Below are 20,720 nucleotides of genomic sequence, written 5' to 3' on the forward strand. Positions count from 1 at the left end.
AGCAAGATGTAAAATAATAGGAAACCAACTGAATCTGCAGATGAAGCAACATGTAAAGGCTGCAGTGGTTTGAGTTTCACTCTGTTCTATATTTTTTACATTCATTTTAAAATCTGGAGAATCTGAAATCAAATGAAGACTTAAAGCTGCTCTGTGTGGAGCCCCAAAGTGTTTAATATTTTATAAACGAATATAAAAAAAGCTCATCATAGTTAATTTCTTTTTTCTATGATTTTAGCTGCATTGTTATAGAACTTCAAATAATAATTGATAATTAATAATTATAATAATCTTTTAAAATTGTCCTCATTAATGTGAAATATTTCCTTGTCATGCTTCTTTTCACAATAAAATCATTTTATTTCAGCTTGTTTTTATTTAATACCAAGTTTTTAAGTCAAAAATTATTTTTTTTCAGATGAATATTTTAAATTCATGAAGCCAAAAAAAGGCAGAGCTGCTTATGTGATTGGCTGTTGATTAAATGGACAACCAATCACTTTGCTGAGCTTGAATGAATGGAGAAATGAATAGAATCATAATGAACTGTTATTGTGAAAAGAAGCAGGGTCAAATAATATTTGACAATTTTGAGCTTTGAATTTTTAACATTTGATTAATTCTGCATTTATTTAGGCCTACATGATTATTTCTTTTTACATAGTGTCCAACTTATTTATGTAATAGTGAACCCTTTGGGTCCTCATACATTAGACAATAAAAATGTCTGGTTTATTGCAACATAATGATTTCACTATAAAATTAAAAAGCAAGTGGTGCAGCAGCTTTAAGTTTCCTTTTGTTTTTATGATAAAGCTTATATATGGTGGTAATTTAACCAAAATCTCTGCTGATCATTTCTTTTTTGAATCCACTTTCTTACTTTGTCAGTTTTGTTTTCATTTAACACAGTAGATGGTTATTATGGAAGTATTTCTAGTATTTTATTTTTTTTGTTCTGATATCTTCCTGAGAATTTGTGCTGTAACGACTGAATAACAATGATATTGTTAAAATGTTTCTGTGTGAATATTTTGCTTTTATGGTAATGCTTACCATAACTCTGTAAAAGATAATCTGGCTTCTAATAAAATGATGATAAAAATGTCTCAGCTGAGCACACTGTTTAATGTTATTTATATGTTCAATCATAATGTTCAATCATAATGAAAATGTATAAAACATGTTTTATATACATATAAAATATATATTTCTAATAGTTTTATTTTGAAATTAACCAGCGGAAGTCGTGTGTTTTCGGTATAACGGTTAATTGACCCGTCCCAAGCAGTTGTTAGCATTAGGCTATGAGGTTAGAAGGCCCGCGGTTTCTCTGCTGTGTATTACAATGGCAGCTGAACCAAAACATTAGCTCTGATGCTAAAGTCAAACAATGCTGTGTCATTAATTAGTCCGATAATAATTCAGTTTATGGGCCGTGACAATTACTAGCCAGTTAGCTAACGGCTAGTTAGCCCTGCTAGCTGCGATACCAACATCAGCAACAGCAGCAGCTGTCAACACTGAATTCCTGCGTATCCTCAGCAGCCCGCACGGTTTCGCCGCAAAAACGGCACATTAGAGGAAATTCAAATGGAGACAAACGCACCGAAAAGACGAGACAATAAAAAATCTCTGCGTGTGAAGGTAATAAGTCTGGGAAATGCCGAAGTCGGAAAGGTAAGAGACTGCCAGTTTATTTTCGACCAAACCCCATAATGAAATCTGGTACATTTTAGCGATGGGATGCTAATACCTGAAATAAACCTTAAAAATACCTTTCTTTTTAGAGGGAGCTCACAAAATAATAATTTAACTGATATAAGTACATGTCTGACCTTATAACGATAAACATTTCTCGTGTTGTAGCTATCAGGTTTATGAGTCTGTTGGCTCTAATTTATGCTGTTTATTCTGACGCCAGACACCTTGTAAAAATCAATTACTTTCAAGTGTTCTTGCTTAAAGCATCTAATTCCTGCAGAGTAGAACATCCACGAATACTAGTTTTAAAAGATTGCCACCTTGTGTAAAATTCGGCATACAGTTTCTTTTACTGAGATTAAGAAATTAATTGTTTTTTAACGTTAAAATGACAGTCCTCATGCGGCAGTGACTGCGACAGCTACTAGCACTGAACCAGTTCAAACATTGATATTGTAATGAATTCACGTTAGCTTCATTTAGCTTTGCATTTATGCCAAATTAACCAAAATAATGTAATTATTATTAAATAATCATAAATTAAGTTTTAGTACGTTTGTGTTTTTTGACTAAGGTCCTTTTAAAAGCGATAAATATCCTCTAAAATTCGGGAACATTACATTACATACATCATATACTAAGATTAAAAATGGACGTTCCCGCCAAATGTGCTCCTGCAGTCTTAATTTAGTTAAACAATAGCAGCTGCTAGCTTTGAACCAAATTAACCTTTTAAAAACGTTGAAATACGTTTGAATAAAAATTTAATGTCTGGTGGTTCATGGCGAATTTACCAAGAGAATCTAGCAAACCTCAAGTAATCATAAATTATTACTTAATTATTATTATTATTATAATTCTTTTATACGTTAAGTATTTTTCCTGTTAACGAGGTGCCCCAAAATGTGTAAGCTGAATGTTCAAGTGGACCTCATCCATTCTTTAACGGTAATAAATACTAGTTTAACACTTCTATGTTTTTGCCTAAAAGCAAAACGCCTTTAAATTGTTAGAGAAAAGAAAAGATGCTGTAGCTCATTATAAATGTTTTTTCCTCCACAGAGCTGCATCATCAAACGTTACTGTGAGAAGAGGTTTGTTCCCAAGTATCTGGCCACTATTGGTATTGACTATGGCGTCACCAAGTAAGTTCATACACTGGGTTATTATTCTATTACTTTATGTTTGTTTGTTTGTTTGTTTTTTTGTTTTTTTATATAATGTCTGTGTATTTTATGTAAATCTAACTCTTGTACTTTATTAATATTAATATGACCTGATAGCAGTAGAACTATACAACGTGTTTTTGTAATATCCGTAATGTGTGTTGTCAGAGTGCAGGTTCGCGACAGAGAAATAAAAGTGAACATCTTTGACATGGCTGGACATCCTTTCTTCTATGAAGTGAGTTAAAAAAAATTCATTTTACCATTTAATTGTAGTAAGTATTTCAACTTATATTTACCCATTGTCAGAAGTCTTGTATTTCTTCGTCAGGACAAACAAAACAAAACCAGCATCAAGAAAAAGAGATAAAATCATCACAGTGAAATGATGTCAGAGGTCACGGAGTTTAATGAGTTGTAATGTGGGAGACCTGCCAGCCGGTGGAGCTGTTGAACCAGGACTATAATCCTCTTCTTTCACCTTCCTTCCTTCATCCTTCTTTTTCGCTACTTTCCCCTCCGTCTTGTCTCTCAGGTGCGTAATGAGTTTTATAAGGACAGTCAGGGGGTGCTGCTGGTTTATGATGTCGGCCTCAGGGAGAGTTTCGACGCTCTCGACAGCTGGCTGGGAGAGATGAAGCAAGAAATGGGCTCGCAGGCTAACATGGACAGCATCGTGTTCGTCGTCTGCGCCAACAAGGTATGACTCTTAAACTTTCCTATCATTATCAAACTGGGTCGATCAGATGCTGAAAAGTAAAGGTCGGGATGCTGGAAGACAGTCAGGGGTGACTGTGTATGATGTTGTACTAAATGCTGCAGTGTATAACTTCGAATAAGTAACATTTTAACATTGAGGATGGACAGGAAGCAAAATGAAGGAGCTGTCCTGCACAAACACTGATATTCATGTACAAACTTGATTTCAAACTATTTTTTATCGCCACTCATCGACTGTCCTTCTGCGCAGGTGGACCTGACGAAGCGGCGGGTGGTGGACGAGGGGGAGGGCCGTCTGTGGGCGGAGTCCAGAGGTTTTCATTACTTTGAGACATCGGCACAAAGCGGAGAAGGCATCAATGAGATGTTCCAGGTTTACACACATACATATGTAAACTCACATTATTGTTGTTTTTTTAAACAAATACTTTTGAGCATAGCGTGTGTGTGTGTGTGTGTGTGTGTGTGTGTGTGTGTGTGTGTGTGTGTGTGTGTGTGTGTTTCCGTCCGTCCACTCAGGCGTTCTTCTCCTCCATCACCGACATGTGTGAAAATGGCGGGAAGCGTCCGGTGTCGGAGGTCAGTGTCGGCTTCACCAAAGAGCAGGCAGACACCATCCGACGCATCCGAAACAGCAAGGACTCATGGGATATGTTGGGTGTGAAACCCGGGGCCACACGGTGAGTAGACGGCTACGTATCGTGTTATTTCATTTATAACAAGTGATATTTAGAAGAAAAAAAATATAATGATTAAATTTGTATTAACTGAATATATTTAGAAAATGTTCATGTCAAAATAAAGTTTTAAAAATGACATAAAATGTAATATTCATGTAATATATCATCAGTCAGTAAATTGAAATATCTATGAACAAACTTTTGAATATAACGACAAACAAACTACATGTAAATAAAAACAAATTACTCATATAGGTAAAACGTCAACAAAACAGCAACATAAATATATATTTACATTGATTACATTGATAAATTCATTATTCTGAGTATTTAGATTTTCTGTAAGTTGCTGAAAAAGTCATTATTTTCTCTTGGTGTATCTAACATTGGTTCCTGTCTCTTCGTTTCCAGGGAGGAGGTGAACAAGGCGTACAGGAAGTTGGCGGTCCTGCTGCACCCGGATAAATGTGTCGCCCCCGGCAGCGAAGACGCCTTCAAAGCCGTGGTGAACGCTCGCACCTCACTGCTGAAGAACATTAAATAACACAGTAACACACAGCTGAAACCTCTCAGAGCTCGGACCTCCGTCACTCAGACATGGACTGAAGAGTCGCACTCAGCCGTACGAACAGTGTTTATTTATTGGTATATTTATTTAGCGTAAAGGTCTTGTGTGCCATGTTGCTTGCCACAGTGCTGTATGCCAACCTAACGTCTGGTTTATGACCAGTTTTAACTTATTTACTACATTTTATCTCTAAACTCGTGTGTGTGTTAATGAGAGAGAGAGAGAGTATGGAAGATGATGAGGGCCACATGAGAAAATTAAATTGACTTCTGAATCAAACTTGAAATGAATTCTGAGATTGAAAATGACAAAATTAAGTTAAAATTTTGAAGTTTCTGTCAGACTTTTTAGATTTAAATAAAAATTTCAATCTCCAAGTTTTAAGTCTGAATTCTGAGGCTTTTTTAGTTTTACTCAGACATTTGAGAATAAAGTCTGAGACATCAGGTCAAAAGTTATAACTCTAAGACTACAGTTAGACTTCTTACATTACAATGTCAGAAATATGAGTTTAAAACAGTGAGAAAAGAAAAGGTTAAAATTCTTAGAAAATCAGAACGTTTAGGAGAAAGTTTAATTCTGAGAATAAAGTTATAATTTAAAGATTAAAGTCTTTAAAGAATTTTCAGGTTGATGTCAAAATTGAAACAAAACTCAAATTCAGAGGTTAAAGTCAGAGATTAAAGTTTGATTGTATAATAAGATTCCTGAGATTAGAGTCACAATCTTTAGATCAATGTCAAAATTATAAATGTCAGTGTCAAAATTAAAAGAAAAAAATTAAGAAAAAGTTACAAAATTCTCAAATGTCAGAATTTTCTGAGGTAAAACTGTAAGAATCAAATAATAATTCAGAGCTATAATTTAGACCTTTTCCTTTGATTCTGATTAATGTCAGAAGTCTTACATTTTTCTTTGTTTCACATTGGCCTTCATTCTTTTCTACATGTTGACGTGTGGTTTTGAGTTAAGTGTGTGTGTGCGTGTGTATGCATGTGTGTGTGTGTGTGTGTGTGCGTGTGTGTGTGTGTGTTTGTATCGCCAGGTTAACAGCTTCCTTCTTCCTGTTGATGTTGAAGACATCAGTAGAGCGGCAGGTCAAAGGTCAGTGCTTAACCTGATTTCACAGTAAAGAAACAAATCCAGTCAGTGAAGGTACGAACTACTTTGGTAAAAGTCGAGTAATTCTGAATGAATGCGACTTTAGATTCACATTTCACAGCCTTTAAAAGTAAAGAGTTCACTTCCTAAAGCTCAGACTCGTCCTGTGTGTGTAACGCTACATTTTCTCAAACTCATTTTAAAGCCTCGTTGCCAAATCAGTCAAAGTTAAAGGTGTGATGTTCAATATTAAAACAACTCTCACATGGTCAAACCTGCCAACTCCTCAGCCCGAACGTCTCCAAACCAACACTCAGTTTTCTACTCATGACATCACCAGTCCCTTAGTGATGATTGGTCGATGCAGCTACGGCTTCACAAATGCCAAACCAGTCTAAAGCCAAGAGGTCTAAAGAGAAAGAACTACCAACCTACCTGGTCGGGCACCGGTCATGTGCTGTTTACTGAAGGGGGGGGGGTTAATTAACTTGTTCCTTCTATTGTCAACTGTCCATAGGATCAATTATATTTTTTAGTTCCTTTAAATTGTTTATTTCTGCCCTTAAATACTGTTTTTAGTCAAATCCATGATTTGTAAACTTAAATGAACCTTTAGTGGCGGCTCTGTGCCTCCTGACGTTTGTGTTCTTTTATTCATATGTTTCAGATCCATATATGTTGCGTTTTCCTCAACACACCAAACAATATCATTTAACTTCACATCTAACCCTGTTTATTCCCTTAAAACTCGCTGTTGTTTGATCAGAAAACTGTAAATAAGCAGCTGTATTTTGTCTTCCAACCGGTCACTCCATGATAATGTCCTTACCTGAACAAGAACGTTTCCATGGTGATGATAATGGGATGTTTTTCATCGGGGTACTGAACTAAAAGAAAAACTTTTTATTTATGTCCGTCCCTCACTGAAACAGAATCAGAAAAAAGTGTTTGTTACTGTAAAGACCTGACAGGCAGCATGACGATATGTCATCACAGTTTTATATTTTTACATATGTGTATCCACGGTAACAAACAAATGCACAGACTGAGCTTCCACTTGTTACTTTAATGTGATTTTTATGTTTTTAAATTGATTTTTATTGTGTATTATTTACATTATGGTTAGCACTTGTTTTTCCACCTAAAGACCACATTTCCCATCAGCCCTGTTGCTTTGTCCGTATTTATATTTACTGATGGCAGTAAAAAATAATTTAAATGAACAACAAAGCAGATCAGTTTTTGATGCATTTTGCATTAAAGAAAAATCCAAAATAGATTAAATAAAAACATTAAATTAAAAGCAGATAACAAAACAACAAAAATGAAATCAATAACTGACCAAATAAATTCAATTTGAAGATAAAGGAAAAAATGGACATAGGAAATTAGAAATGAATTATTAAATAATTTGGAAACAATTGAAAGCAAAATTAATTTATAATAAAAATCCCAATAAATTGACAAGTGGAACAAACAGAGTGTTTGTGATGTAAAGCGTCAGCCAATCACACGTTTTGAACATGTCACATTTAATTAGTCTGTTTGTATATCAGTGTGTTCTGTGTTATAGTAACCACATATTATTTATTTTGTATGATGAACAGTTTAAATGGATAACGAGACTGTGTGTGTGTGTGTGTGTGTGTGTGTGTGTTTTAAGTTATGAACATGATATTTCGCCACAGACTGAACTCCATACCTCATGACTGTGACTTAAGTCACGCTTTAATCATCTGATGAGCTGATGATGCGTTTCCTGTCGCCTTTAGACCCTCGTTAAGGTCACATTTACACAATAACGCAGAAGAAGAGAAATGTTTTTTTAATGTTTCCCACATTAGTGAGGACATAGTCATAGTCACATGTCGACAGTTTTCTGTTGACCTCTGGAGTGTGTGTGTGTGTGTGTGTGTGTGTGTGTGTGTGTGTGTGTTAGAGTCTCACTGTGGTTCTTGTAAGTGCACGTTCTACTGGATTGTTTTTGAAATAATAAAAAGACAAAAATCATTTCTCTGACTCCGGCCTGTCTGTGGGTTTCTGTCTTTGTGGGGACCAGTTTGTGTTTCAACTTTAGGGTCTAAAATCATAACGTGGCTTTTTAAAAAAATATCTTGTCATTTTTTAGACATCCTGGAGTATGTATACAGTCACGTTGGCTCAATCTGACCTTTTGATTTATTCGTTCATGTTTCTTCTTGTAATTTAATCACGTTTATAGATTTTTTTTGTCATTTGTTTTATTTTATAGGTTGGTAGAGAGACAGGCATGTCAGGGAGAGAGAGAATGACAAGCAGCAAAGGGCTCAGGCTGGACTCGAACCTGGGCCTCTGCAGTAAGGACTCAGCCTGAGCACATGCTACCCTCTACCTGGTGAGTTACCAGGGCGACCCACAGTTAGAGATTAACTGGTGTTTAACATGACGAGGTGAATTTTAACAAGAACCATCTCCCTTCTCCTCTCAGTTTGGTTTGTCTCTGTCAGCTTGTTCCTACTGTACACTACACACTCAAACACAACCTGACCTGGTTGGAGGTCTGCCAATCCCATCATGCACCTGAACACGCACACATACACAGCTAAGAGTTAATCTGTTTTATTAATGAGCAGCCATTTGTCTCTGTTTCAGGGATTCCTGTGGGATTAACACACACTCAGACATCTGCTGGTTCACATCATCTTATTACGCAAAGCTCCTCCACCTCGATTTCTGTCTCTCTCTCTCTCTCTCTACCTCTCTCTCCCTCTCTCTCCCTCTCTGAGTTTCTTCTTCTCTGTTGTTTCTCTTTGTCTGTCGGAGGACTTTGGACAAACTTCATCCTCAGCTTCCTCGTTTGGTTCATTTTGAGTTTTTCCTACCATGAAGGTAAACATAGAAATTAAGACTTAGAACTACAGTTACTTTGACTTGATGTTCGTCCTTGCTTTAACTTTCTGTCTGCTTGTATTTTCTTGAGGAGACGTATAAAAAATGGAAACAGAAGTTTTGAAAGGTAGACACACCAAAGAATTATGAAAGGTGAACTCAAGGACACAAATTACGGAACACATTTTAACATTGATGGAGAACTTCAGCGCTAAGACAGAATCTTTACAGAGAGAACTGTTTTACTTTGCACTTAAGAACAAATCCAGAGATGGAAAGAAGAGCAGAGAAGATTCAGTTGAATGAAAGGATATAAAACATGGATGAAGAATGAAGTTACAAGTGTCACTAAGAGATGAATGAAGACAAACAAGCAGAGGAAATGAAGGGGAAGTTGACAGGAGGATAACAGGAGAGTAAAGTACCAAAAATAAACGGAAGAAGACAAAAAGAGGGAGGAGAAACAAACAGACATGGAGAAGGTGACTAAAGGAAATGGACTTAAAAGATCAGAAAGTGATAACTGAAAAGGACGAAAGAGAAAAGGAAACAAACGAGAAACACGAAGGAAACCAACCATCATCGCCGATGACCGAGGCATGAGACCGGTGTCACGCTCACCTTCGTCTGGATGAAACAAACTCCACGGCAACAAGTAAGTACAGCAGGTACATTCGACCTGTGCTGGGCATTAAACCTCAGTATTGTTATATAGTGAAATGTGTTTGTTGTTGTTTCAACACAAAATTTAAATTTGACATTTTTAAAGATTATTTTGATCAATACAAAAAAGGTTCTGTAGAAAAACAAGGAATGGATGAAACTGTTGTTTGGTATCAGCTCTGGTTTCAAAAAAGTTCAGATGATCCCCAGCTACATAGAAAATAGCATCAAGAATCATGATTAAAACTGCCTGTGGTCACTTGGAGGAACCAGAACAAGCTCAACATGTGGTAACAGTTGCTTATTTCCACGTCCAGCTGTTACAGTTAATGTCAGTAATTACTTGTTTTATTTTCTCTTATTTTAGTCAAGCAGAAAAAACAACACCGGCATACGGTTGTTCTTTGAATCTCAAGATACCAAGAAGGACGTTTAAGCTTTACACACACACTGATCAGCTGGTGTCTAATTAACCAATTTAAATAAATCAGCTGACGGTTTTCTCCCTTTCATCCCTCCGGAAGTCTCTGAGCAGAGATGAACTTCCTCCTCTGCTGTCGTCAGGAGTAATTCAGGAACCAGCAGGTCACTGTGCTGTAATCTGATTGTCTTAGCCCTGAAACCTGGACCTGACCCGGGCCAACTGGTCCACTGAGGCCCTTTAGTTTTCTGGCAGAGAGACAATCTGATCAACTGGACATCTAGATTGTTTACAACACGACATGAACTGAAAGGTTTATCTGATGTGCCTCGGTCTGTGATCTCAGACTCTGACTCACTTATCCAGGGGGTTGAAGGTTTAAGGGAGGGAAACTCAATAACAAAATTCACCAAAATAAAAGCAGGAACCAAGAAAGTAAAAGTGACAAGAAATAAAATATCAATAAAAGCCATAAATAATAGCCATAAAACATTTCAATCAAAACCATCTCTGTTCTGCACCAATCAGGTCGCAGAAGAGAAGGGCCTCACTGCTCTGATAACCATGGAAGACAACGACGACAACTGTGGCGTGCTGGAGAACGGCAAGTTGGAGGCAGCGTGGCAGACCAATGACATCACCTTCAGCACCAACATAAGCCCCGCCCCCGGCCTGCGGAGGAAACAGCTGATGTGGCAAAATGCCGTCAGGAACATCATCGACCAACACAACGTGTACTCGCTGAGGCTCGCAGGAGGCCTGGAGAGAGGGAGGCACCGCATCACTGTCACAGACGCCTACATCGCCGACATCAACAGGTAGAGTCGGTGATGACATCAGCAGGTACAGTCTGATGTCATCAGCAGGTAGAGTCGGTGATGACATCAGCAGGTAGAGTCGGTGATGACATCAGCAGGTAGAGTCGGTGATGTCATCAGCAGGTAGAGTCGGTGATGTCATCAGCAGGTAGAGTCAGTGATGACATCAGCAGGTAGAGTCGGTGATGTCATCAGCAGGTAGAGTTGGTGATGTCATCAGCAGGTAGAGTCGGTGATGACATCAGCAGGTAGAGTCGGTGATGTCATCAGCAGGTAGAGTCGGCGATGACATCAGCAGGTAGAGTCGGTGATGTCATCAGCAGGTAGAGTCAGTGATGACATCAGCAGGTAGAGTCGGTGATGTCATCAGCAGGTAGAGTCGGTGATGACAGGCTGTTGTCTTGCAGGCAGATTCGCAGCAAGGCGTCCAGTGGAACGTTGTGGCAGAAGCGGCGCTCGTCGGCTGCTCGTATCCACCCGGCGACACCAAGGATCACCGCGGCAACAGAGACGAAACACGACTCCCTCTGCGACGCAGATTTCTTCGTGTCAGTGGGGTCGACAGTACGAGGGGTCTTCATCCCCGCTCTGCAGCACACATTCAAGTAAAGACACAAACAGCAACACGTCGAGTCACGAGATGTTTTTGTATTTAAGTTTAAGAATTATATTATTATTATTATTATCTGCTTTTATTAATGTTTTTAAACTGCTCATTAAAAGGAAATCAGTGTTTCAGCTGAACACTCTGACTCTCAGGTCAGCAGACTTGGAGCAGCTGTATCAGCAGTTTTCTTCTGGTCAGAGACGAACGTCACTGGTCGTCACCAACGTCATCGACATCCTCACCAGACTCCTCATCTCTCTGCTAACATGGCCGCCGTCACAAGGTGGCGTCGCCTGTGATTGGCTGGCCGGCGTGTCTGTCGTCCTGTGGGCGGGGATCAGCGTGCTGGCTCTGACCAGGAGGGAGGTGATGTTGTCGCCGCAGTCGCTGAGGTATGCTGGGAAATGCTGGTACTTTAAAGTGGAACTTTTTGAAACAAGTTTGTACAACAAAAAGTTGTCCGACCATTTAGTCATGTGACCTCTTATGTAACGTTAGTGTTATGGAGTTGTGTGTGTGGTCCATGAAATCCATGTGTAGTTGTCAGTTGATGCAGGACTCGGACTTGAGTTCTCCAGAACAAGCACCTGTCTCTGCCTCAGGTACCTGTCTGTGGTGAGCTGGTTGTCTCAGACCGTCCAGGTGTTGGTCGGTGTTTTCGGTTGGGCGGAGAGCGATCACTCCTGGTACGTCTTCTTCACCCTGTTCTCCACCTACAACCTGCTGCCCCTCCCCCTCCTCTGGTCCATCGTAGCCGGGGCAACCACCTCCACCCTGCACCTGCTGGTGGACGTCTGCTGTCACTATGACGACCACACCTCCATCAGAAAGGTTTTCTTTCTTTCTTTCTTTCTTCCTAAGAACATTACGATCACTCCATGTTGCTCGTTGCTGACCCTGTCAGAGCTTTGTACTGTGTGTATATATGTAAATATACTGTATATATGTTCTTGTACCTGTGCAGGTGTTGGCGAAGGCCTTGTTGTACCTGGCTATGAACACAGCTGGTCTGTTCATCCACTACCTGTCAGACCGCACTCAGAGACAGTCCTTCCTGGAGACCAGGCGCTGCATCGAGGGACGAGTCCGGCTGGAGAGAGAGAACCACAGACAGGTAGAGAGACAGACAGGTAGAGAGACAGACAGGAAGAGAGACAGACAGGTAGAGAACCACCGGACATGACATCATTACTGTAATATTATGATTAGTCCAGATATTTGTCCATTGATTCGTCCTGTGATGTCAGTTTTCATGTACATGTCTCTTTCTATATATATTCATTGATTATAGATTTATTCACATCATTCATAGTTTGGTTTCCTCAGGGCTGCAACTACCAGTTATTTTCATTATCGATTAATCAATCATTTGATCTGTAAAATCACATCACACATTTAAACGTCCAAAACCCGTCGAACGACATTCAGGTTCTTACATAGGAAAAGGAAAAGACGTGGAGCCATGACGTCTGTCCGTCTCGTGTCCTGCAGGAGCGTCTGGTGATGTCCATCCTGCCTCGCTTCCTGGTTCTGGAGATGATCGCTGACATGGTCACCATGGACGAATACCTGCTGCCTCAGCAGTTCCACAAGATCTACATCCACCACTACAAAGACGTCAGGTGAGTTTGACGTGTCACAGAGCAGCTGTGTCAGTTAATGCAACCTCAAACAGCACTGTCAGACCCTGAGTTTGTATCTGAAGGTGTCACAGAAAACTATTAAAGTTTAATTTATAAACTTTATCTTTTTGTTAAAATCCCGACGTCCTGATTTTGATCGTACGTTTCTTCTTCCTCTCTCCGCAGCATCCTGTTCGCAGACATCATCGGCTTCACTTCTCTCTCGCTGATTCTCTCGGCTCAGGATCTCGTTAAAACTCTTAACGAACTCTTCGGTCGCTTCGACAGGCTGGCAGAGGTCAGATCACCGCGGCAACCACATAAACCACCATTGTTTATGTTTACATTCTTGTGATCCACATTATGTTCAGTGTAAATAAAGTTTATTGTCATTATTGACATTAAAATAAACATGAGAACATACATGTCAGTGAGAAAAGGCCTGTTAACGACAGTGTATCTCCCTGTGTGTTGGTGTGTTCAGGAGCATCAGTGTTTGCGTATTAAGATCCTGGGTGACTGTTACTACTGCGTGTCAGGAGTCCCAGAGCCTCAGAGAGGACACGCCCGCTGCTGTGTGGAGATGGGCCTCAGCATGATCAACACCATGCGGTACAAACACGCTCTAATAAAACACATGAAACACACTGTTGACGTGAAACTTGACGGAGACGTTAACGTGTTGCAGGTACATTCGTCGGGAGCTGCGGCAGGAGGTAGACATGAGGATCGGGGTCCACTCTGGTTTGGTTCTTTGTGGCGTCCTGGGTCTTCAGAAGTGGCAGTTTGACATCTGGAGCTGGGACGTCGACATCGCCAACAGTCTGGAGGCAGCAGGAGTGCCGGGGTCAGACACACACACACACACACACACACACGCAGTCATCTCATACATTAATTATCCTGAACCTGAACCTGATGGTAAGGCTACCTCTCCATCAATCAATCAGTCAATCAATCAGACTTCATTTGAAAAGCACTTTTCATAAACAATGTAACACAAAGTGAAAATAATCGTAGAATAAAAGGACATACCAGTAAAACAGCTTAAAATATATAAATAAGGAAATAATTCAATTAAAGCCAGACTAAAAAAGTCTTTCCATAATATCTTCACAACGTTCAGTCGCCTCATTCACTAATTTATTGATTAAAGGAAATCACAACAACATATTTATTATCACATCTCATTCACACAGATGAAGAAATTTTCCTTTGATGTTATTTTATCTCAGATAATTTAAATGTAATAAAATTATCTTATTATATATATATAATATATAATATATATAATATATATCTTATATAATTATCTTATCTTATCTCTGGTCCTCACCTCAGGCAGATTCACATCTCTCGGGCCACTCTGGACTGCCTGGGCGGGCTCTACGAGACGGAGGCGGGACACGGCCGGGAGCGCAATGAGATGCTACGGAAACACAACATCGACACGTACCTGATCCGCCCAGCGCCGCGGGAGGAGGCGGAGCCGCCGAAAGTGAGACGGCCGAGTTACGAGGAGATGGCGACGTGGAACGCGGAGTTGCCGTTCGGAGATATCCTGGGGATGAATTTTGTGAGAACGACAGAAACTTTTAGAACAAACAAATCTCTGACTTTGTGGAAACGTTGGTGACTTCTGATGCCGTGTGTTCTCTCTGTGGCGCCCCATAGATCCTCGCCACTTTCACCAATGGCTCACTGACCCAGCTGCCCAATCAGATCGCAGCTCAGAAGTCTGGATCACAAGAGGTCAACAAGAGGATCCGTCAGGCCATGGAGGTGCGGAGCAGCGAGCTAATGAGGAAGGAGCACATCACCACCTTCACCCAGGTGTTCAAGGACTCCCACATGGAGGGAAAGGTAATGACGTGACTCCCGCGACTTGTTTTTGAGCTGTAGCAGTTTGGTGAGCGCTCATCGTCCTCTGTTTGTCTCTCAGTATTCCCAAATGAGAGACGAACTCTTCAAGTCCAACATGGCTTGTTCTTTCATCCTGCTGCTGCTGCTGATGGCCGTCCAAGTGCTGATCCCCGCCCCGCGGTACACCTGTCTGTCACCTGCCTTTTCTGGGCTTTTCTTTGTAGTTGCTGTTTGTTTATCACATTTAATCATCAGTGATACAAATCTGACACTGAACCTCACAAGGCTCCCGCTTCATGTCTCATTATTACTGGAGTAAAATATTATATACATAATATGACATCACTCATACATACAAGACAACATCATCATCTACGATAAAATACTTAGCATCGTGTCCCCGCTCTTTATCCCACAATCTGATGATTTAACTGCACTTACTGAAGGAAAATAAAGTTTAAACATAACTTTATAGACACTGTTTTACTCCTAATGGAGGCTGAAACTCCAATGTACTCTGACGCAACATCTCCGAGTCGTCACCTCCTTCATCTCTCCGTACAGGTTGTGTCCGATGGTTGCTCAGTTTCTAATCAGCGGGAGTATTTACTCCCTGCTCCTGCTGCTCACTCTGGGGGAGGAGTTTAAGCGTTGCCCCGCCCCTCTTCAGTCGCTCTGTTGCTGGATTCATGAAACCAAGAGCGTCCGGACTCTGCTCACACTCACCGCCATCACTGTCAACTTCGGAGTCGCCTCCTCGGACATCGTAAGTCTGGAACAGCTGTTGTTGTTTCTCCTCTGGAGGTCAAAGAGAAAATATTGAAGCAACTTTAGGTTTAAAAATTGTCCAAAAATGTTGACTTGAGTAACAAGGATCTTTATCTTGTCGGCCTAAAGCGACAGTGTTGAGGAAGAGCAGTACACTTTCAGGAAACGGGAAAGTTTTGTCAGTGAAGTTTCTCGGCACCTGGAAATATTTGTGGGCGCTTGAACATTTTAAGGAAACTAGTCAGCAAAGTTTCCCAAAAAGTGACCCAGTTTATTATTTCTGGAAACAAAACTCTGTCATCCTTTTCTGACATGATTAGTCTGAAAAAGTGGCTGGTTCCTGGCAACAGTAAAGGAGGCCATCAAGATTTTCTAACTGGCATCTTAATATTTCCCTTGACAGTTACCAAGTTTTTACCTCCTATTTTCCTTCCTTCCTCCAGCTGTGGTGTGATTCATCAGACACTCACATTAACAGCAGTGACTCCCTGCTGTCTCCGCCCACTTCCCCCTGGCCTGACATCAACATCTGTACGCATCCAGAGGTGCGTTCAGTCACTAAGTAAACGCTATGAAACATGATCATATCGTTTAAGTGGGCATCATAGTGTAATTAACGACCCTCCTTGTGTACAGTACATGGTGCTGAGCGGTGTAGTTGCCATGGTTACCTGCGCAGTGTTCCTCAGGTTGAGTTGTGTGCTGAAGCTCGCCGTCCTCCTGTTGGCCGCCGCCCTCTACACCTACCTCATAGAGACACACAGGTGACCTCAGTAACACGTCAGCTGTTTGAAGCTAACAACATTAGCATATCCAACGTTAGCCTACCTGTTCAATCCTACCTCATGATATGCTAGCTATAAACAGCAAGCTAGCAACAAGTAGCATGTTGATAATCACACTATGTTGACTTTTTATCCATAGGCCGTGAGTCACTAGTTACAATCAGCTAGCACATCTAGCATCATGCTACATTGCCTTGTCATTGATTAGCTGATGTGCTAGTCACAGACGGTTGGCATATGTCGCCTGTTTAGTCAGTGTTATTAATTCCAATGTTTAGCATATATACATGTGTATTATGCTAGTGATAATTAGCTCAGATATGGCAAAACAAACTACAGAAGTTAGCGAGGATACCAAATACTGACTCTAATTAAGCCGATTTAACAAATTAAAGAAGGAGCTCCTCGTTAACAAACCCGACCTGTCACCATTACATGAACATGAAAACACACAAACTGGATGTCCAATGCTAAGCTAGCTCTTTGTAGGTATTTGTCATGCCAACTACAAAAAACTAGATTTTAATTGTTTGTTTTGGTAAAATTCACAATCCAATCACTTTGTGCGTCACTCAGGAATCATCACTTGTGTAGGAAGGGAGTTTGTGTCGTTCTCATGGTGATGTTCATTGGAGCCGTTCTCTACAACAGCAGACATGTGAGTCCTACTGGGTTCTGCTGGGTTCTACTGGGTTCTGCTGGGTTCTGCTGTGCTGTGTTGAGAAGAGACAGAATCTGTTAACTGAAAGTCTGTGCTCTTCTTCTGTGGTAGCTGGAGGCGACGGCCCGGCTGGACTTCCTGTGGCGTCTCCAAGCGAGGAAGGAGGTTGAGGACATGAAGGAGCTGAGGGAACACAACGAGTGTCTGCTGCTCAACATCCTGCCCGCCCACGTCGCCCAGCACTTCCTGGAGAGAGACCGCAACAATGAGGTACTCTCCCCTGTCCACAGGTGTGTCAGTGTGCGCTCTGAATTCAGTTCCCTCACAGCGCGTCCTAGAGGGTATTTATTGCCATTTGGCATAAACATGACCCTGAGCTCCACGCTCTGTACAGCCAGGTGCTGCCTGATGATGAGGTCGACAGTGCAGCCCGTGGTTACTTTCTCCAAGAAGCTTGTTGGTGAGAAAATGGCTCCCGAGGGGAGATGGATTTGTGGGGATCACATTGTGCAACTTGTTTTGCCATCTACGTTGAGAGTCACTGTCTCCAGGCTGCAGGTAATTTCGGTGTAAGCTTCGACTTCTGCGACTTTTTTACTGGCCTCGGTTAAGAAGATGTTTCTGCTATTATTAAAACCTGCATTGTGCACCAGCTGACTGTCCCTCTGTATCTCATCCCAGCTGCTGAGCATCCACTGAACATCTGTCTGATGACTGTGTTGGTCCCCAGCCACGCTCCTAAGGTGGTAGTCATTGTGCTGGCAGTGATGTGTCAGGTGCTGCCTGTTTCCGTAGAGATACTTCAGATATGTTTGCAGAAGTGTTAAAATATTCCCAGTCCAGCGCCTCCCATCCTCAGAGCCAGGGAACTAATCTACACCTGGGTGCTGGTACCTGCAGGTGTTCACTGTGTGTTTGTCTTTATATTCAGGAGTTGTACTCGCAGTCGTACGAGCGAGTCGGCGTCCTCTTCGCCTCGCTGCCGGGCTTCTCCAAATTCTACGAGCAGAAGGAACTCATTCATCAGCATGTTGAGTGTCTACGCCTCCTCAACCACATCATCACCGGCTTCGATGAGGTCACACACACGCAAAAATAACACATAGAAATGATAACGCCACAGAAACGTATGATGTCTGTGAAGACAGGATGTAAAATTTGAAATAATCCAAAACTTGAAATGAAAGTGTTACTTCCTTTTTATCTTTTCCAGTTTTCTGGTGAACCTGAAAACTTAAAAACACTGTTGATAATCGTCTTTATTTAATTTAAAAAGTGGTCATTTTTAATGTTATAAACATAAATTACAGCTTTCTGTTACAGTATAATAATATAAATGTATTGTTTTTCGGCATGGTATTAAATATGAGTGAAATCATCACTCCTGTGTGTCTGTCTGTGCAGCTGATGGATGAGTGTTATTTCCAGGAGGTGGAGAAGATTAAAACCATCGGTAGCTCCTACATGGCAGCTTCTGGTCTCTCTCCTGACCGACAGGTCAGAGCCTTTTCTCCTTCTGCAGACAATCAAAAATACCAACATTGAGTTTAAACAGTTGAATGTGTGTGTGTTTGTGTTCAGGAGTGTGAGGACGCCTGGAGTCACCTCACCGAGCTGGTTCTGTTCGCCCTCGCCATGCAGGAAATTCTCAAACACATCAACACACACACAGGAAACAGCTTCCAGCTCCGAGTCGGTTCGTACAACACACACACATTTTATCACATGTTGACGTCATAAAATATGGAAATGATGGAACTACTGGAAACATTAGAATAAGTTTCCCTCACACTCCAGATATGAATCTTTATGTGAGAATATTTATTTAATCAAAATGATAATGATAATAATTTTAAGCTTCTTTCAGTTTCCAGTTTAAAATGTTGTGATATATTTTTAGATATTATATTTCGCTGCTGACATCATCTCCAGGTATCGCTCACGGCCCGGTGATCGCAGGTGTGATCGGCGCCACCAAACCTCAGTACGACATCTGGGGCACGACGGTGAACTTGGCGAGCAGGATGGAGAGCACCGGAGTCAGTGGGAGGATACAGGTGAGCACACCTGTCTGTGGGAGGGGTTATTATATGTTTATATTATGTTTGTAACATAGGGCACACCCCCACCCTTCAGGTCCCACAAACCACCAGCTGCATTCTGGTGGAGCGAGGCTTCCTACGGCAACTCAGAGGGAGCATTTACATCAAAGGCATCAGCGAACGTCACGGCAAGGTGAGACACAGAGTATCTAGTGTTAATTATGGAATCATGTGAGTAATTAAGAAATCTTTATCTGTAATATCTTCGCTGTCTTTGTCCTTCAGGTTCGTACATTCTTCGTGAGCAATCAGGAGGAACGATCCAGTTTCATGGAGCGCGGCAGTGGGCGGGGCTTCGGCCTGAACAGGAACACACTGGGAGCTGTGGTGTACAGCCTGGTCCAGGCCAGGAAGAGAGAGAAACTGAGGGAGGAGAACGGAGGGTTTCACCTGGTGGAGGCGTCGTAGGAGGAGGGAGGAGGATCACACGTCTACCACGTTTTTTAAAGGCAGGTGTGAACACGCGGGGAGCGAGAGTAAGAGGTCAAAGGGCACGAATGGTGTCCAGTGTCCATCAAACTCAGGTGAGGTTTATGAAAATGAAACCATGGCGTCAGTGTTTGCCACTGTGTGAGAATGTAAGAAGTGTTTTTAACTCCAAGTCCGTTATTTAAAGACTTGATGACTTTGTTTTAGAGCGTCTTTGAGTTCAGATCCTCCAAACGTACAAAACATTTTTCTGTTGGAGCGACTCCATCAGAAAAGGCCACATCCTCCTACAAACCTCAAGTTATTGTTAAAAACTTTGAAGGCAACTTTTGTTAAATGGTGTAAATGGCGTTTAACATTTACATTTTTAGCTTCCTGCGATACGTTCTCTTTGAAGAGTTTGAAGAAACATCGGAAACCAACGACCTCTGATCTGAGTTTATAAAGTTCCTCAAGACTTTCAGTCAATCCTGGACGGTGCTGATAATTTGGAGATCTGTGACTTTTACATTTCACTCAGAGTTTAACTTTCACTTTGGACGACAATTGAAATCCCTCCAGGTCTCCAGGGAAATGTAAACTTAATCACAAAATAATAAATAAATAGAAATAATCCAAACCTCAGTGGAGTTGTCCTGGATTAAATTTCAACTCAAAGAGTTTCACGTTTCACAGTTTTTGTGTTTTACGGTATTCGTTTGTTTGTTTTTCTCTTTCCTCGATGATGAGATTTCCCAGCATCACATGAACGCTGCATCCCGGTAGAGAACACTTTTATACTTTGTAGTTGAATTTACTGAAAAAGATGTCTGTGAACTTTGTCCTCTAACTGTGCAGCTGCCAAAATCCCAAAGAGCAGCAACAAGCTGCCGCAACATTTCAAAGTGATTCTATATCTGTTTATTTTATATATTTCTGAATGTTGAGAAGACAGATTCTACATTCCCTGAACGTTCTCATTTGGTTATAAAATGTGCGTCAGTTTATTTATAGATTAGATATAGACAGAAACTCCTGTGGTGAGAGGTGAGGAGAGGAAACACGAGCAGTGAAATAGACAGGCTGCTGTTTTTATTCCCAAATCAATGTTTATTCACAGATTAGACTCTTTTTGTCTTGAACTCTTCGGTTCCCGCTGGACGACACATCACAGAGGCAGGAACTATGTTTACTG

General features: G+C 41.0%; 3 protein-coding genes across 3 annotated transcripts in view; all 3 read left to right on the plus strand.

The window, feature by feature from the left end:
• The window catches only part of cd247 (CD247 molecule), a 15,147-nt gene extending 14,038 nt beyond the window's left edge, over positions 1-1,109 (plus strand). Inside the window, exon 8 of the mRNA XM_023396432.2 lies at positions 1-1,109. This exon is cut by the window's left edge and continues 769 nt beyond it. The gene's annotated coding sequence lies outside the window, so the exon portion shown is untranslated.
• A 174-nt stretch (positions 1,110-1,283) lies between these two features.
• Positions 1,284-7,949, plus strand: dnajc27 (DnaJ (Hsp40) homolog, subfamily C, member 27). Its single transcript, XM_023396492.2, has 7 exons — positions 1,284-1,680; positions 2,767-2,849; positions 3,039-3,108; positions 3,406-3,570; positions 3,841-3,963; positions 4,110-4,270; positions 4,682-7,949. The coding sequence occupies exons 1-7, from the start codon at positions 1,594-1,596 to the stop codon at positions 4,812-4,814; spliced, it is 822 nt and encodes a 273-aa protein (XP_023252260.1). The 5' UTR covers positions 1,284-1,593; the 3' UTR covers positions 4,815-7,949.
• Positions 7,950-8,681: 732 nt separating this feature from the next.
• LOC111646845 (adenylate cyclase type 8) lies at positions 8,682-20,203 on the plus strand. Its single transcript, XM_023396404.2, has 24 exons — positions 8,682-9,462; positions 10,420-10,709; positions 11,117-11,314; positions 11,469-11,708; positions 11,919-12,147; positions 12,281-12,430; positions 12,808-12,938; positions 13,125-13,236; positions 13,423-13,550; positions 13,627-13,785; positions 14,280-14,514; positions 14,613-14,801; positions 14,881-14,981; positions 15,366-15,567; positions 16,013-16,114; positions 16,206-16,333; positions 16,931-17,012; positions 17,127-17,285; positions 17,947-18,093; positions 18,420-18,512; positions 18,597-18,711; positions 18,948-19,072; positions 19,152-19,250; positions 19,343-20,203. Exons 1-24 carry the CDS (start codon positions 9,439-9,441, stop codon positions 19,523-19,525), a joined length of 3,621 nt encoding a protein of 1,206 aa, XP_023252172.1. The 5' UTR covers positions 8,682-9,438; the 3' UTR covers positions 19,526-20,203.
• Positions 20,204-20,720: the final 517 nt, after the last annotated feature.

The sequence above is a fragment of the Seriola lalandi genome, unplaced genomic scaffold (assembly GCF_002814215.2).
Source record: "Seriola lalandi dorsalis isolate HSWRI2012SDOR001 ecotype SW California unplaced genomic scaffold, Sedor1 jcf7180002054977, whole genome shotgun sequence".
NCBI classification, from domain to species: Eukaryota; Metazoa; Chordata; class Actinopteri; order Carangiformes; family Carangidae; genus Seriola; species Seriola lalandi.